Source organism: Filicampus tigris, chromosome 10 (assembly GCF_054856515.1).
Source record: "Filicampus tigris isolate MCC_2025a chromosome 10, RoL_Ftig_1.0, whole genome shotgun sequence".
NCBI lineage: Eukaryota > Metazoa > Chordata > Actinopteri > Syngnathiformes > Syngnathidae > Filicampus > Filicampus tigris.
The window spans coordinates 16,210,266-16,227,469 of NC_141226.1; the positions used below are offsets into that span (position 1 = coordinate 16,210,266).

Sequence of the window (17,204 nt, forward strand, 5' to 3'; positions counted from 1 at the left end):
CGTGAAATGTAACAGTACAAGCCTGACACTGTGGCCGTAGCAAGTACTGTGCTCCCTCTAAGACGCAGGCTTCTGTCTAGTGTTTCTTGGCCTTTACACCAAACACTTAAACTTGAGAAAGACACACAAAATCCAGCACCAATAAAAATCCTATTATGATTGTGATGAAAGAAGATTGTCTGTGCTTTAAATTTGCCACTGAATCTCTTCAAGGCATTGGTGGGTTCATGGTGCGCCAGAGAAGTCGACCGGGCCAAGGTCCAGGCAAGGCTAAACGATCCCTCTGTAGAAAGGATTCATCTGGTTCGGTGTCGGTGTCGGAGTGTAACATTGGAAAAGATGAGGGTTTGTGCTGCTTAGCATTAACATATACAGTTACATAAATGGTATACGAAGGGTCCTCGGTTTACAATGGAGTTGTGTTCCTCTGGCGGCAGAACCTGCCATAGTCTATCACTAACCTTAACCTATGGTAACACAGATGTAAAGTCCTAATTACTATAAATATCTGTTTGAAAAACAAATACCTTTTTTTTTTCCGGCCTATATCCTCCTCCGGTGTATAAGTTGCAATAGTAAAAAAAAAAAAAAAAAATCATCACGAAGAAGACAATAGCATAACATTTTTTTTTTGTGGTTTTTTTTTTTTTTGGGACGTCCACGAATATGGAATGCGGCAACACAGTGCCCGTACGAGCTCTAATAAGTATGACGGTAACTGCCTTTTGTTCTGCATGACAACATATTCTTACGCCAAACTAGTTCATTACTTGCTATTAATAAAGTTCAATAATGGTGTAAACAGAGGACCCCTTGTATTTGTGGTTATTTTTGTCAACACTTTTTCTTGTAACTTTAGAAACCCCTCACCCCCCAAATTTTTATGTATTCTTCTGTTTTTAGTTGGAGGTTGGACAGAAGCGCTGCCTGACACGCCCGTGGATGAGACACCTCCTGGAGCAGAGGTCGCGGAAAAAATTAAAAAACGCTACCGAAAGAAGAAAACCAAACTGGAGGAGGCCTTTCCCACTTACCTACAGGTCTGTCACAATGGGAAAATGAATGTGTAATGAAGCAGTCACAATAATCCATAATATTATCCTTGTCTAGTTCTGCTTATTTCTTAATATGATTGGTGAAGTATTCTTCTAACATGATTCCTTTTCCCAGAATGTATCTTAAGATGCATTTGTATCTCACCTTGGGGAAGCTGGGTAATTCAAAGTGCATTGCGTGGTAACCACTTACTGAAATTTTGAGCACATAGTTCCTCTGCAAGTTTTTTTTTAGAGAGAGAGAGAGAGAGAGAGAGAGAGAGAGAGAGAGAGAGAGAAGGTACTCTAATATCATGGTCTTTAAATGGCCTCCGTCTGGGTTGTGAAGTCACTCCCTCCCAAAAAAAAGCTTAAATGGATGTGACTTCAACATTCCTTGTCTCAAGACAATATCTCTCTGTCACCTTGTGTTGGCCGAAACACAGATATGTGATGCGCATAAAGTCACAGGCAAGATGTCAGCGCTGCTCTTTATCCCACCACAACGGAAGCGGCTGGTGCCCTGTCAAAGCTAAAGGTCCCAACTCTGCAAAGCACATTTCATTCATTATTGAAACAGTAACACATTCGGCTTTTAATGTCCTAGTGCAGCTGGGACTGACACTGTTTACGTCTTCTAAGGTTGCAGATGATGTGTGGGAATAAGTGGTTTGAGGTTTGATAGGTGCTGGCAAAAGTGGGGTTAGCTGCATTATTACTCTTGGTTTTAGAGCTGATGTTTTCATCGTCCTTGAATGCATGTTTGAATGATGCCCAAGAGAAAGGTATGTTTGCCATAATGATGTCAAAAGATGCAGAGGAGCAGTACTTCAAGAGTTCCTTGCCTTGCCGTCCTCAGGAGGCGTTCTTTGGAAAGGACCTCCTGGACAAAAGTAAACAGAGCAGGCAGCAAGGGGTGGAGTCTGGTCTAATCGAAGAAGGGCAAAGCCAGCTCGAGAGGAAGCGCCTTACCGCCAGCTTCCTGAATTCTTCGGCAGACCCTCTGCTCAGCGCCCCTGCGACATCCCTCCCTACCAGACCACTTGCAGAACGTACGTACTATATTTCAATTCAATGATTCAGGTAAAACTGTGAAATTCATCTCAGGCCAATTCAAAATTATTTTTAATAGCTTGAGCAATTTTACAAACTTGCAGAAAGCTGATACCGGGCTATTATATTGTTATTCATTCCACCTCCATTGTGATTTTTGTTAAATTCATATGGTGTCTTCACTTCGCAAGAATGTTTTCTTCAAATCACATTTGTAGTTGTTTTACATTGTTGCTGGAACACTCAACAGAGTTCAATCATGTACTTTAATTTACTATACACATTTCTCCGTTAAAATGCATGGATGTGAGACAATTCCGATTTTTTTCTCTCTCTCATGTTTATTACAAATTTTGATTAAAAATCTGATATGGTTTGGGTATCTGACATAAGTGTACAGGTCAGATTTACAGACCTGCATTGTAAATCCAGCCTTGGAACCAAGTTTTCCTTTGCTTTCTTTGTTTATGTTCAATGAGCCTGTTAATGCTGCCTGAATTGCACCCTCAGTTGGTTGCTGCCATTTGGTGGAATGCATTAGCCCTGTGTTGTATTCAAGATGCCTACGTAACAATTAATTTCTGACTTATTACTCAAGCAAGGCATTCATTTCTGACTTATTACTCAAGCAAAATTGCCTCCAACCTTTACAGATGTTGGGCTGTTCACTTACTGTCTTTTGTCAAGGTTGTTACATCACATTTTTTTTGTTCTCCTGGTGCCACTCTCATGTCTCTGTCTGTTCGCCATCATCTCCAGTTATAATTTGTGACATTTGTTTTTTTTCTTGTTTTTTTTTCTTCTTTTCCCCACCATTCACAGAGACCTCTGAGGAGCCATTAGTTGATCTATCTGATGTTTTGAATACTGATGCAGACATCTTGGGAATGCTCGGAAAGCCAAGCGGTGACTCTGGTGCGTCTTTAATTCTTTAGGCGGTTTCAGTGGCAAGAAACTCTAATCCACTCTTCAGTTTATTTTCTTCCAATTTGAAGAATCCTCAGGCAGCAAAATGAAGTCTCTGCTTTTTTACCCACCATTTATAAACAAGATATTTTGTTCATCTTTGATTTTATCCTCATTTGCATTGTCCAAATCATATTTTGTTCTTTAAGTTGTTTTTCCACTCATTATCTGGTTTTGGGTTCTTTTAGGTCTTGATTTTTGCTCCTTCCAGGTTGATGGCTCACCTCCACCTTTTGGTAAGGGTTCACTGGTCTACTAGTCCCCTCGCATCAATGCAGTCTTGCCTTACTACACTTAATGTCTATCTGACGTAGCATGTAAGGTGTCTCATGCAATGCTTTTTTTCCCCCCACCTCTTGGATTGCTCTAACGTAGTGTGTAGTATTCAGCCGAATGTGTGTGTGTTTAACCTTTTGTGAGCTCAGTTAACCCCTTTGAAGCCTAGATGCAACGTAATACATAAATAAGCCAACAAGTCTATGGGGTGACTGAAAAAGGGAAGGCGTTTGTTTTTGTCTACTTCAGTCTAAGATCTCTTAAATTGGCAGTACCCTGCAGAATTGTAAGACACTGATAATAAGTTGGTAAATGAATCCATACAATTGTTTAGTTTACAGATCTCCTGTGGGCAGCTTTCATGAAATTCATTATAATTATCCTTAAAAAGTTGTGGCACGCTGCATTACTCATCCTATATTTGCACATTATTTAAAAAAAAAAAAAAAAAAAAAAAAAGATTACATAACAGTTGCTGCCAAAATCTGATTTATCAGTCTGGGTTCCTTAGTTAAACTGTGATCAAAGTTGAGAGTTTTTGTTTGGGAAAGTAAGTATGTAATGTCACTGGATGGTTTGGGCTTCTTCTAACTCTGTGTTGCCGTTCCAACAAAATTAACAAACCAAATGTGTGGCTGAATTGGACACCTTAGTGGGCCCGCGGGCCATATGTTTGAAACTGATGGTGTAAAGCGTATTTAAAAAATAACTAAATAAATAAACATTTGTATGTCTGTTTGTTTCCACAGCTGGTCTGGATGTTGGGCCTCTCACAGCCAGTTCTCCAGCGGCGCCCCACTCTCAGGCTGGTCGCAGGACACCTCGAAGCCTTCCAGAAGAACCACTGGATGGCATTCTTAGTCCGGAGTTAGACAAGATGGTCACTGATGGTGAGTATGGGAGACCATTTGCCATACAGTGGCAAAAAACAAGTTCTTCATGCCCATAGGTTAAAGCTATTCAAAATTATGTTACTTTGCTTTTTCAGAATCAATCCTCAGCAAACTTTACAAAATCCCAGGTTTGTAATTCTTACGTGTTGTCCGTCGTGAAATATTTTTCTTTAACAAGCAGTAGCATGTTAAGTAGCGCTTTATGGTGTTACAATGTTACAGAGCTAGAGGGCAAGGATGTAGAAGATCTCTTCACTGCGGTCCTGAGCCCCAGCACAAGCCAACCACCGCCGCCACAGATGCCTCATCCTCAGGGTCTTGGGCCCCTCCCCCACACACCTGGCACGTGTATCCCTCATCCCAACACAGGTACATTATTTGCTACATTCACGATTCTATATCTGAATGTTTTCATGTTCAAACAAGTCCATGCATTATTTTTTCGACTACAGGCAATCCAATGTTTCCAAGGATGCCAATGATCAATGGAATGATGGGTCCAGGACACCGTTTCCCTTCCAATTCAGGAGCAGGGCCTTTAATCCCAGACAATTTCTCCCCCCTCAACCGTATGCCTTTCAGTGACAGTCCCAGGTAATGTTCTAATGCTTGTATTGCATGATGCTTGCATGTAATTTTTGTCTTTAATTAACGGTTATATTTATTTGTCTTTGAAGGGATAGAAAATTCTGTCAAATGCCTAGAGAAGCAGTTGGTCCGTGGCCTTCCCCTGCCCATGGCCCTGGCCCTGGCCCCACACCAACTGGATCACTGCCTGAGGGGGAAACTGAAGCCATGTCCAATGCCCAGAGGAGTACACTCAAGTGGGAGAAGGAGGAGACACTCGGGGAGCTTGCCACTGTAGCACCTGTGCTTTACACCAACATCAATTTCCCTAACCTCAAAGAGGAATTCCCAGGTTGGTACATGGCACAATAGCATATTTTTACCAAAGTCCCCAACGTTCAATTTAACTATGGGGCTTTATCTTTTTCTACTCAACAGACTGGTCCACCAGAGTAAAGCAAATTGCAAAACTGTGGCGGAAAGCTAGTTCACAAGACAGGGCCCCATATGTGGTGAGATCATTCTTTCCGGTACATTTAAAATATCCCAACCCTTAAACACACCATGAACTAAGCGTAGGCAGTAAATGACACTTTTAGTTCTACATTAACTCACTTTGAAATCCGAAAATTTGAAATCCGGTCATTCAGTGATTAACTGATTAATATTGCCAGCCTTGCTCAGTCCACAATAGCCGAAGTAATCACGTTCAAGTGTTTGAAGTGACCAAAAACATATATTTACCTTCCATCAGTGAGAATTAAATGCCCTGCCTTCGTTACATAAATTGTTGAACAACTATTGATTTGTCTAGAAATGTTTGCTGAAAGAAAAAAAAATTGTAAGCAGTAATTATGAGAATGCTGTTTTGATTAAAATTTCAGTTAGTTCCTAGTTATTTTTGCCATCTATGATATGCCACTTGTCTTGATGATCTGTATTGATGTGCCTTTCAGCAAAAGGCAAGAGATAACCGAGCCGCCCTGCGCATCAACAAAGTCCAGATGTCCAATGAGACAGTGAAGAGGCACCACCCACAGCATCCACAGCCCCCTGAGGTGTTTGATCCCAACATACCACTAGACACAGAACTGCTGTTTAAAGACCCTTTGAAACCAAAAGAGTCAGAGCATGAACAAGAGTGGAAGTTTAGACAGGTAAGAGGGTATGCAATTAAGTCAGGGCAGCAGCAGGTCCACTTAATTTTAAGACATCTAAGAGGTGGTTTAATAAAAGCTCCCAAAACAACTGCATTATCCCTCCGCATTAACCCTGATGACATTGGTGGTTAGTAGGCCCAGTTCACTTTTTTGCATGAGACTAGCAAATGGCATTTGTTGCCTTCAACATCTTGTCTAATGCCCAACATTTTGTTTTGGTTTCCCAACAGCAAATGAGGCAGAAAAGCAAACAGCAAGCCAAAATCGAAGCCACTCAGAAACTGGAGCAAGTTAAGAACGAGCAACTCCAACAGCAACAGCAGCTGCAACAGCAGACTGAGGGAGATGGCAATAACAGCGGCAACCAGAGCCCAGCCTCGCTACCTAGCAATGGAAGCACATCCCCAATGCAACAGCTAAATGCTAAAGACAACTTTGCGAGGCCACAGTTGCCAGGGACGCCAACATCTGGTCCTTCAGATGATGTATTTTTACGACCCCCTCCTCCTCCTCCCTCTGGCTCGTCTTCCCAGCCTCAGTCCCCACAGGTTTTTTCACCGGGCTCCTCTGGTTCCAGACCTTCCTCTCCATGGGATCCATACGGCAAGATGGTAGGGACTCCAAGACCACCGACTCTTGGGCCAAATGCCTGTCGTAGAATGCCTATGGAATCTGGTAAATCGCCCACGTCCTTGATGGAACAGCAGGACCGAGGGAGGCCTTCCCCTGCCCATGATACCTTTGGGTCTCCACCATCCATGAGCAATGATCCTTATGCCAAACCTCCTGACACTCCAAGGCCTTCTGGGGAAATGGACCCTTTTCTGAAGCCCATGGGACCTCCCAGGACCAGCCACGCTGCTCAGGGAAGACCCCCAATGGGCTCGCCAGGCAGAGATCCATACTCTAGACCCATGATAAGAAACGAGGCTTATCAACGCATGGCTCAGAACAGGATGATACTGTCCGACCCTTACTCAAGACCTCTACTGACACCGATCCCTGGAAGTAACGAGTCTGGCTCTGTACCGCTGTTCAAGACACCAATGCCACCTCCACAGACTCATGAAGCATTATACCGAGCAGGTCAACATCCTGCAGAAAGGTTTTCCCAGAATCAACAGGCTGACCCTTATGCACAACCCCCGCACACCCCAAGACCATCTGGGAATGACAACTTTGCCAGTCCTCCTCGTATGGGTCAACATCAACCTCAAGCACACTCGTTTGCACAGCAAGGACAAATTGCTCAAATGTCTAGAAATCCTTATTCCCACGCACCTTCCACTCCAAGGCCAGACCACTTCACATATGACCCATTTTCTCAGCCTGCAGGTAACACTCGACCCGAACCTAATGCTCAGCCTCGCCCCTTTTTTGAGCCTTATGCTAGACCTCCTGGCACCCCACGTCCACACGATAACTATAATCAACCATCAAACACGCCTAGCCCATCTTCGGATCCTTACTCGCATGCTCCCACCACACCTCACCCTGTTGGAATGAACCAGTTTCCTCACCCTGCCCAGAGGACGTCACCTTCCCACTCTGTGGACCCTTATGCTCAACCACCAGGTACGCCCCGGCCCGTTGCTGTGGAGAGGTTTTCCAAGTCACCGGGTACCAGTCGAGGGCCAGTTGAGGCATTTACTAGTGCATCTGGGGCGTCAAGACCAGGGAGTAATGACATGTTTTCCCAGCCCGGGAATCCACGGGCAATGATAAATGACCCCTATGCCCAGTCTCCTGGGACCCTTCATCCTGGGCCTGATGGAGTCAATAGACAAGGATTAAGACCAGGATCTTTGGGAACTCAGGACCCATTCTCTGCCCCCCAAGGCAGGCTTCAGGAACATTTCCCTCATCCAGGCTCACAAACACCGAAACATCCTTGTGTGGCAGATGATGGATTTACCAGGTCACCCTCCAGAAGACACAGTCAGACGCCTGGTCATGACCCGTTTGAACAAGCCCCTATGACCCCTCGTCCACAGTCAGAGAAGATGGAAGTTAAAGAGCAGCCAAGTCTGGGTACCAATGCAGTTGTCCCACAAGACCCGAGCCAGCTGACTAACAACCCCCAAATGCCTGCTGTGCCCTCTGACGCTCAAGTTGCTATGGTTGAAAATGAAGAGAGACTCAGACAGGTACAGAAATGTGTTGCTATATCCAACTGTCATCATGATTTTCTTTTTCATTATGGAGAAGATTGCTTTATCTCATACTGTATATCTTAACTTGTTGCCTCCCTCAATTTTATTATTTATTTTTAAGAGCAATTTTAGTGGACATCTTGTATCAAGCAATCTAGACATTGTGATACAACATTTGCCTTTTGCTGTCTTTACTGTATAAGGAATTTGTAATTTGATAGCACTTTACATAGGCCATCGTTCATATTGAAGAGATACAATGGCCATTCTGTTCCCTTTTTACAGTCTCACAAAATGCTTTCGTGCATGATCTAGCAAACCTTTCTTGAAACACTTTCCATTGCTATGCTTTTGTTTTGCAGCGGCAACGAATTCGAGAACTTATCCTGAAGCAGCAGCAGCAAAGGAGTGCCATTCGACAAGAAAGGTGCCCTCAAGAGCCTCCTGGCAACTTGACTCCTAGACCACCACGATCGTGGCCCCAGGAAGACCCTGGACCACAAGGGGATATGTTCAACCGACCTCCTCCACCTTATCCTGGACAAGGACCCCTAAGAGGGCCGCCAATGAGGTTTCCTGGACCTTTTCCAGCAGGACATGAAGGACAAATGCCTCGGGGCCCACACCCCGGAGATCCTAATTTGAGACACCAGGGACCGAGGTATTTTATCTTGAAATTAAGGGCAAGCTTCCACTGTGCTGGCTTTGTTCTCACATATTATTATCCTGTTGTAGGTTTTCATTTCCAGCTGGTGCTCTAGGACCTCATTCAGCCCAAGAACTATTTCCCCGCGGACAGCATCCAATGCAAGATGTTCCTCCTCTGATGAGACGATCCATGTCTGCAGAAATGGCAAAGGGAGTTGGCGGTAATCCTATGGCTCTGCCCCAGCACTTTCCACCACACGGGATGCCAGTCCAGCAGCATAACATTATGGGCCAGCCATTCATCGAACTGCGACACCGAGCAGGAGAAAACAGGCCACGAATGGCGTTTCCACCAGTTGCGATGCATGGATGCAACATGGATCCCAACATTCAAGCTCAAAGGCCACAAGGCTTTCCAGGGACTCCAGACAACAGGTTTTCATTAATTCAAGGACCCAGGATGTTAGATCCAATGGCCGGCCAGACTGTAAATGCACCCCTTTCCTCCAGTATGGACAATCTTCATCAGCAATCCCAAATCTCAATGAACACCACACTCAAACAATCTCCTTTGATGAGATCCATGAGCCAGCCTGCTCCAAATGAGGCCCAGAACATGTCATCCATCATCCTATCTGCGCCTCCTACTGGCCAGAATGATACTGTGACCACTAGTGAAACAGGAGAAGAGAAACTGGATGCAGAGGAATCTGCAGTAAAAGATCTTGAAGATGTCGAGGTGAAAGACTTGGTGGATGCTGACTTGGAAAACCTTAATTTGGATCCTGAAGATGGCAAAGACCTAGACCTTGAGACAAATGACCTGCACCTTGATGACTTTCTAACATCTGGGAAATTTGACATCATTGCTTATACAGACCCTGATCTGGATGACATAAAAAAAGACATGTTCAACGAGGAACTGGATCTCAGTGATCCTATGGATGATAGCGCTGACACTGCTGAGATGAACAAAAACCTGGACCCCAGTGAAAGCGCAGCCTCATCCAGTTCAACAACTGCACCGGAGAAGACTGATGCTACAGGTGAAAAATCATCAACTGATGTCAAATTCGACACTCCTGAAATTCAGGACTCAGCTCCTTTGGCACATGGGAAGGAAATTAAAACAGAAGTCAAAGACTGTCAGAAATCTCCCGATGTCGCCGGGAACGCCATAGCATCAAACCAGCAAGAAGCCCTTTCTGACTCTACCCCTGTGCTGTCAGGTTTACTCATTAAGCAGCAGCCTGAAGAGCAGTCGTTAAACCCAATGGTTGAATCTGTCACTCAAGGCGGTGACCTCTTGCCCCAGCAGAACCAAGTCACTGAGAGTGAGCATACCCCCGCTCCTCCTGTGAACCAGACACTACCCAGCACCACTGTTGCTGGAGAGTCTTCGATAACAGACTTTGGAGAAGACCACCAGGTGGAGCAGCAGGTTTTGAACCAGGCCTTGGGTCAGCATGGCCAACACCGTCCACTTCTGCTGGAGGAGCAGCCCCTCCTTTTGCAGGACCTCTTAGATCAGGAGAAGCAAGAGCAGCAGCAGCAGAGACAGATGCAGGCCATGATACGACAGCGTTCCAGTGACTCTTTCTTCCCCAACATTGGTATTTTTTTTTTCTTGCTTAATTAAAGGTGCATCTCAATAATCTAGATTGTATCAGAAAAGTTTATGCTTTATGCTAAACTATTGTTTCATTAAACACCTAGGAAAAAACATTGTTGGTTAAGTCCTACCTTGCGTATTGAAATTATTTGAATTGTTAAGATTTTATTTACACTATTTCTTCACGGTGAGTTGAGCGTTTTCATTCACTGTAAGCTTCAAACTAACTTTCAAAAATCAATTTTAAAAATAAAATCATTCACTATTCCACTGTGTAGTGAATCTATGTTTCACTTTTTGACAACTGAAATAGATTAAGTTTTCCACAATAATCAAATTTATTGAGATGCAACTGTATATGTGTACGTTGCGTAATTAAATGTTGAACAAACAATCTGTAATTGTGATATTTTGTCTTTGCCAAGATTTTGACGCAATTACTGACCCAATCATGAAAGCCAAGATGGTCGCTCTGAAAGGCATCAATAAAGTCATGGTTCAAAACAACATTGGAATGGCTCCTATGGTTATGAACAGGTAAGGTATTTTTTTGGTTACTCATGCATAACTGAGAATGCACACATACAAAAAGAAGTTATGCAATTAATATAGTTGTCAGAAATAAACTTCAGATATTTTTTTGTTGTTGTTGGCTCTCTGGCCTGAACCAGTATTAACTCATGCTACTGTGACTGAATTTATATACGTGTAGATTATTACCGTTCATTTATTTGTAAGAAGAAATCACAGTTATTTTTGTCTTGATGTCTCACAGGTTTCCATCTGGCCCCGTAACACCTCTTCCTGAAAGCACACCTCTTCCCCCACAAGTTGTAGGACAGGTAATATTAATGTTAAATATTGTCATTGTCCTGTGAAAAACACGTATGTCCAATTTTGGAAATGTTTTTAATTTTCACCTTAATGCGATGTCTTTAGCGAAAACCCCATTCACAAAAAAAAAAAAGAAAAAAATTGACCAGTGTTTTTATATATATATATATAAAAAAAAAATGTTTAAACAGCTACGCACCGTACTAAATATCTGTACTTTTCCATCAGGATGGCAGATTGACACAAGTATCACGACCAAACCCTCCTAATTTTGGACCGGGATTTGTCAGTAAGTTCTTAAAAAAATGAATGTACATCAGTAATATTTTCGTCAAATGTTTGTTAATGTGATTTTCCCTCCAATTCTGCCAGGCTTGCTAACAAAATTTACCCTTCTTTCAGACAATGCTCAAAGGGCACAGTATGAGGAGTGGCTGCAGGAGACTCAGCAGCTACTTCAAATGCAGCAGAAGTTTCTGGAGGAGAAGATTGGAGCGCACAGGAAGTCAAAGAAAGCTTTGTCTGCCAAGCAAAGAACGGCGAAGAAGGCAGGGAGAGAGTTCCCCGAGGAGGATGCTGAGCAGCTCAAGCATGTGACGGAGCAACAGGGTGTAGTGCAGAAACAACTAGAGCAGGTAGGAAGAGCTTGACCTGTCTAGCTCCTCCACTGAACGTTTGACTTCCCTCTCGCATAAAAAATGGTTCCCCTAAACAGAACTGCACAAAAGAACTCCTCAATAACTTAAAAAGCTATTGCAATTTAATGAACAGTAAATGTTTATACACTATAGCATCTGTAACGAATCACCTAAGTAAAAAAAAAAAAGATCTTTTTTTTTTTTTTGCAGATTGCAGACTTAACGTTACGATCGTCGTGCTATTTACTTGTATTTAAGGTTTTACTACTGTGTCAGCTTAGGTTAGCAAATAGCGATAAACACAGATGTAAACAAAGGACCCTCCTTGCTCAAATTAGTTCAATATGCGCCATTTGTCATCACAAAACATTGTATGTCAGTACCGTCGTAATACATAGCACCCCCTGGACCAGGGATGGGCAACTTAAATGATGAAGGGGGCCACAATTTTTCATCAGTGCTAGTTGAGGTGCACATAGGAACATGCACTTCCTTACCAAATTATAAACAATGGACAAAATATGTGCAAAATACGTGCCCTTAATATATTGCATTGTTCACAATACATTTCTCAGTGCATGTTTAAAAGATCCACTCTTCAACAACAAAGGCTTTGAAGCCAACAAAAAATAATCACATACTGTGATTTATTATTCCCCCCAGTGCAAAGGCAAGGCGGCTTTATTTACATAGCGCGTTTCATACGCAAGCTAACTCAATGTGCTTCAAAGGGCTCTCTTGCATAAAAAATACCGTTCAAGTACAAATACAAAACTGCCGATCAGTATAGCAACAAGTGCAAGAACAAATTTTGTGCATTTTTTTTCCCTCAAAAATCTATTCACTCACTCACAGGTACACAAACAAACCATATCTGTAGTCGTTTCATTGACATATCATATGTATTTTAGATCCGCAAGCAACAAAAGGAGCATGCTGAACTCATCGAAGAGTACAGAGTGAAACAGCAACAAAACAACCTGACCCCCTTAATGCCTGGAATGCATTCAGTGCCGGGTCCTACTGGCCTCGTTCCCGCTGGGCCACCAATGGTCCAGCCTCCGGTGAACCCTGTGATGCAAATGCCGATTCATTCTGGCCCACCAAACGCCCCTCCTCGAATGCCCAACCCACCACCAGGCTGGCACCCTGCCACTCCTGGTCCGATGGGAGGACCTGTAATGCCACCTGTAATGCCCCCGCAGGTACACGCGGGAAACCCAGTGCAGCCCCATCAGATGCCGATGGGTAACATGCTTCAACACTCTCAAATACCAGTGGAGTCCCAATTGGCAGCAGCTCCTCAAGGGGCTGTTAAACCCATTCAGGCTGGTGGTGTGAAATTTGATGATAACAATCCATTCAGTGAGGGCTTCCAGGAGCGGGAGAGGCGAGAGAGGCTCCGGGAACAGCAGGAGAGACAGCGGGTGCAGCTTATGCAGGAAGTTGAACGGCAGAGGGCCTTGAAACACCGCATGGAAATGGAGCAGCAAGGTATGATGGCGCCAGATGGGAACATGGCGCCGCTCGCTCAGATGCCGTTTTTTAACTCGGACCTGCCGCAGGAGTTCATGCAGCCCCAGAGGCTTCCTGTACAACAGCAGCAACAACACACAGCAGTGTTCCCCCAGCAGCAAGGCATGTGCTCATCAACTGGCACTTTTATGCAAGGTGAACGGAGGCCCATTATGGGAAACGGGATGATACCTCCAGAAATGGGGTCTGGTTTGGCGCCTGATAACCTCGGCCTACCGGCGTCCAACTTCCCGCAGGGTCAGCCCAGACCTCGTCAGTTTAGCGGACCGGGAGTGATGCTTCCAATGACAGGCGGCGAAGGTCCACCCTTTGCAAGTGATTCGGCTACACCGCTTCCATCCAACTTCCCTGGCTCAGGTCAATCATTAATTCAACTGTACTCTAACATCATCCCAGATGAGAAAGGGAAAAAGAAAAGAACCCGCAAAAAGAAAAAAGATGACGACGCCGATTCGATCAAGACTCCTTCAACGCCACACTCGGACCTCACTGCCCCATTGACGCCGTGCGTATCGGACACGTCTTCGACGCCAACCAGGAACCCACATCTCTTTGGAGAACATGACCTGTCGCGATCCCCGCTTGGATGTTCTACTCCGGGTCACTCTGAGCTCGAGAGGCAACTTTCTGGAGGACAAGCCGGACTTTTGCTGGACGCGGCCAGGGCGCAGGCTCAGGAGCATGACAGGATCCTCAGCAACATAAAGTTGGAGCAGACTGACAGCAGCGAATGTCACGGGTCAAGAGAAGGGCCCGTGGGCGCCGAGATGAGCTCCGTGAAGGAGGAGGGCGGCGGCAAAGGGGGTGCGTCTCCCTTCCCCGCTGGGCAAAGTCCAAACAAGGGTGAAGCTGGCAACGAGCTACTGAAGCACCTACTGAAGAACAAGAGCGCAACGCCACCTCAGTTCTCCCAGCAGCAGTTGGAGGAGAGCATGCGATCGGAGGAGGAGGAACCTGCCGACTGCAAAGCCCTTCTCAGGCAAAGCTCTGTGGACAGCAATGGGGTCAGTCTTTTTTGTTCATTTGCGTCACGTGGTTCTGTAGCGCGGACGGACTGGGCAGCATAGTGAGTCATAACAGCAACCAAAGCAGGTTACACAAATATCAGGCCAAAAATAGGTATTTTCCCTCCCTTCCGTTAAGTCGGCCAAGGCCCAATTGAGAGATGTCTCGAAAACATTATTCTGAGAGATTATCCTCCTGAAGTTGTGTACTGACTGAAGATAAATGTTACAAGTTGCACACCTGTTTCTGAATGACTCACTTATGTGGTTGAAAACCTCCTAGTATATGATGAAGTCAACTATTTGGCTTTTGTTAAAGACAATGAACGTTTGTGTTCTGAGACATCTTTTTCGTTTTCAGGCGTATTCTGATGGCACTCTGGACTTTCAAGGGCATCTCTTCAATGAGCAGGAGAAGAAGAAAGGAAGAAATAAAAGAACCCCAAAAGGTGGGGAGAAACCACCCTCTCGCTACAAGAAAAGGAAGAAGGAAGGTGATGAGAGGCAACTGATGCACTCCGGCCCTGACACAGTCATGAGCCAAATAAAACAGGTAACACTAATCAACTGATGCAAGACTTTGTCTAACATATAATGAAGAACAGTAACTAAATCAAATATGAAACGGACCTCTAGCCGATTGTGCAAATGTGGCTCAAATGTGTGTAGAAAAAGGTGAATTCAGTCACATCAAACAAAGAATCAATGCATTTCTTGTGCTTTGTTTTACACCAATGGTTTCATTGACTACCCTGGTTCTGCATTTCCACAGCAGCTTTCTCTGCTCCCCCTCATGGAGCCACTGATTGGGGTCAACTTTGCCCACTTTGCTCCCTATGGCAGTGGTCAGCTCAATGGGGAGAACCTCCTGTCAGGCACTTTTGGCAGTGCCTCACTGGATGGGGTCTCTGACTATTACTCCCAGCTGGCCTACAAGGTGAGATCTGCTTACATGTATGATCCTCTTGGACTGTTCCGGTAAATTCATGAACTGACCGGGACGTGACTGTTTCCTACAGCAGAGTAACCTGAGCAATCCACCAACACCTCCAGCATCTCTTCCTCCCACGCCCCCACCAGTGAATCGGCAGAAGATGATCAATGGCTTTGCTACAACAGAAGAGCTGGCCAACAAAGCAGCAGCCATGGGTAAAATGCAGAGGTTTACTGTACACAACTTTGTCTGGTCCCTGTACAACCAGAGTCAGAGTTTGGTCCACATTGCCGGCAGTCAGTCGGATTGGTTTCCAGTGAGGGTTGGACTCCGTCAATGCTGCCCTTTGTTACCGATTCTGTTCATAACCTTTATGGACAGAATTTCTAGCCACAGCCAAGGCGTTGAGGAGTTCCGGTTTGGTGACCACAGTATTATGTCTCTGCTTTTGGAGATGATGTGGTACTTTTGGCTACATAAAGCCACGCTCTTCAACTCACACTTGAGCGGTTTGCTGCTGAGTGTGAAGTGGTTGGGATGAGACAGGGTGTCCGGGCTCTCACAGAGACAGAGTGCGAAGCTCGGTCATCCAGGAGGGGCTCAGAGTTGAGCTGCTGCTCCTCCGCCTTGAGAAGAGCCTGATGAGGTGGCTCGGGCATCTTATTAGGATGCCTCCTGGACGCCTCTCTGGTGAGGTGTTCGAGGCACGTCCCAGTGGGAGGGGACCCCAGGGATGACCCAGGGCACACTGGCGGGACTTTGTCTCCCGGCTGGTTTGGGAACGCTTCGGGATCCCCAAGAAGGAGCTGGACGAAGTGGCTAGGGAGAGGGAAGTCTTGGCTTCCCTGCTTACGCTTCTGCCCCCATGACCTGATCTCGGATAAGCAGAAGAGAATGGGTGGATGGATATTTTTATAATTCAAAGAGCATAGTATGACTTCATGCTTTTTTTCTATGTGCAGTGTCCAAAGGCCTTGTTCCGAAGCCACTACATGTCCCGTTTAGGACCGAAGAAGATCTACTAGCTCGGGCCATTGCTCAGGGACCCAAAACGGTGGATGTTCCCGCATCCCTTCCAACCCCTCCCCACAACAACCAGGAGGAACTGAGGTATCCGACTCACACGATAGAGCAATACAGTGCTTTGTTTCCTAATATAACTGCATGGCTTTTCCCTGCAATGTAACAGTAACAAAGGACAGGAGCTTTGCAAGGAGAGGGACACACCTGACAGTTTTGTTCCATCCTCGTCTCCTGAGAGTGTGGTTGGCATGGAAATCAGTCGTTATCCAGATCTGTCATTGGTGAAGCAAGAGCCACCATCCCCCTGTGTCTCCCCTGTGCTCCCCATGCTTCCTGCGCCGGATGGGAAAGGTGTGTACCTGTAAATACACCCAGATTAGAATACCAATTCCCATTGCTTTTTTTTTACTGATGTAAAATAAAAACAAATTTCCTCTTTAGGATCAGAAGTCAAATTGCAAGATATTAAAACGGAGCCTTCAGGAGCCTTCTTTGGACCCCCGTTTGGTCCCATGTCTCACAATTCCAAATCAGGGCTGGTTTCTGTAGCTATCACGTTGAGACCAGCTGCAGCTGAGGTAAGAATACTCAAATTCAGTCAAAATGTACTTTAATTAGCCAGTGTGGGTCTTTCACTTTTGGTTTCCATTGGAAAAAATGGGAAGGATAATAAAACAGATACTGCTTTTATGTTAGAAATTGTAGTGGTTTGGCACCTTAAAGGCAGGGTCATCTTACTGCAGCCCACTGATTGGTCGACAGATAATCATCGGTTTGCAAAAAGAAAAAAATTGAAAAAGCTTGCCTCCCCTTTGTAATAATCTAGTACGTGCTAAGGAGAAATACTCCAAAATTTTTTTGTTGCCGCCCATA

General features: G+C 44.9%; 1 protein-coding gene across 10 annotated transcripts in view; it reads left to right on the top strand.

Moving 5' to 3' along the window:
- The window catches only part of kmt2cb (lysine (K)-specific methyltransferase 2Cb), a 65,298-nt gene that overhangs the window by 37,015 nt on the left and 11,079 nt on the right, over positions 1-17,204 (top strand). For 4 of the 10 annotated variants that reach the window (XM_086042357.1, XM_086042361.1, XM_086042364.1 and 1 more), the window contains 26 exons: positions 214-345; positions 904-1,040; positions 1,894-2,086; positions 2,910-3,002; positions 3,242-3,289; positions 4,079-4,219; positions 4,318-4,350; positions 4,445-4,591; positions 4,675-4,816; positions 4,900-5,141; positions 5,228-5,301; positions 5,746-5,946; positions 6,180-8,096; positions 8,465-8,763; positions 8,838-10,363; positions 10,788-10,899; positions 11,138-11,204; positions 11,425-11,485; positions 11,599-11,831; positions 12,746-14,374; positions 14,736-14,927; positions 15,147-15,311; positions 15,394-15,523; positions 16,271-16,418; positions 16,498-16,682; positions 16,773-16,909. In XM_086042357.1, the coding sequence (XP_085898483.1) occupies positions 214-345; positions 904-1,040; positions 1,894-2,086; positions 2,910-3,002; positions 3,242-3,289; positions 4,079-4,219; positions 4,318-4,350; positions 4,445-4,591; positions 4,675-4,816; positions 4,900-5,141; positions 5,228-5,301; positions 5,746-5,946; positions 6,180-8,096; positions 8,465-8,763; positions 8,838-10,363; positions 10,788-10,899; positions 11,138-11,204; positions 11,425-11,485; positions 11,599-11,831; positions 12,746-14,374; positions 14,736-14,927; positions 15,147-15,311; positions 15,394-15,523; positions 16,271-16,418; positions 16,498-16,682; positions 16,773-16,909 (8,384 nt within the window). The remainder of the gene's footprint in view (positions 1-213; positions 346-903; positions 1,041-1,893; positions 2,087-2,909; positions 3,003-3,241; positions 3,290-4,078; positions 4,220-4,317; positions 4,351-4,444; positions 4,592-4,674; positions 4,817-4,899; positions 5,142-5,227; positions 5,302-5,745; positions 5,947-6,179; positions 8,097-8,464; positions 8,764-8,837; positions 10,364-10,787; positions 10,900-11,137; positions 11,205-11,424; positions 11,486-11,598; positions 11,832-12,745; positions 14,375-14,735; positions 14,928-15,146; positions 15,312-15,393; positions 15,524-16,270; positions 16,419-16,497; positions 16,683-16,772; positions 16,910-17,204) is intronic. The other 6 variants (XM_086042359.1, XM_086042358.1, XM_086042360.1 and 3 more) reach the window with 6 other exon arrangements.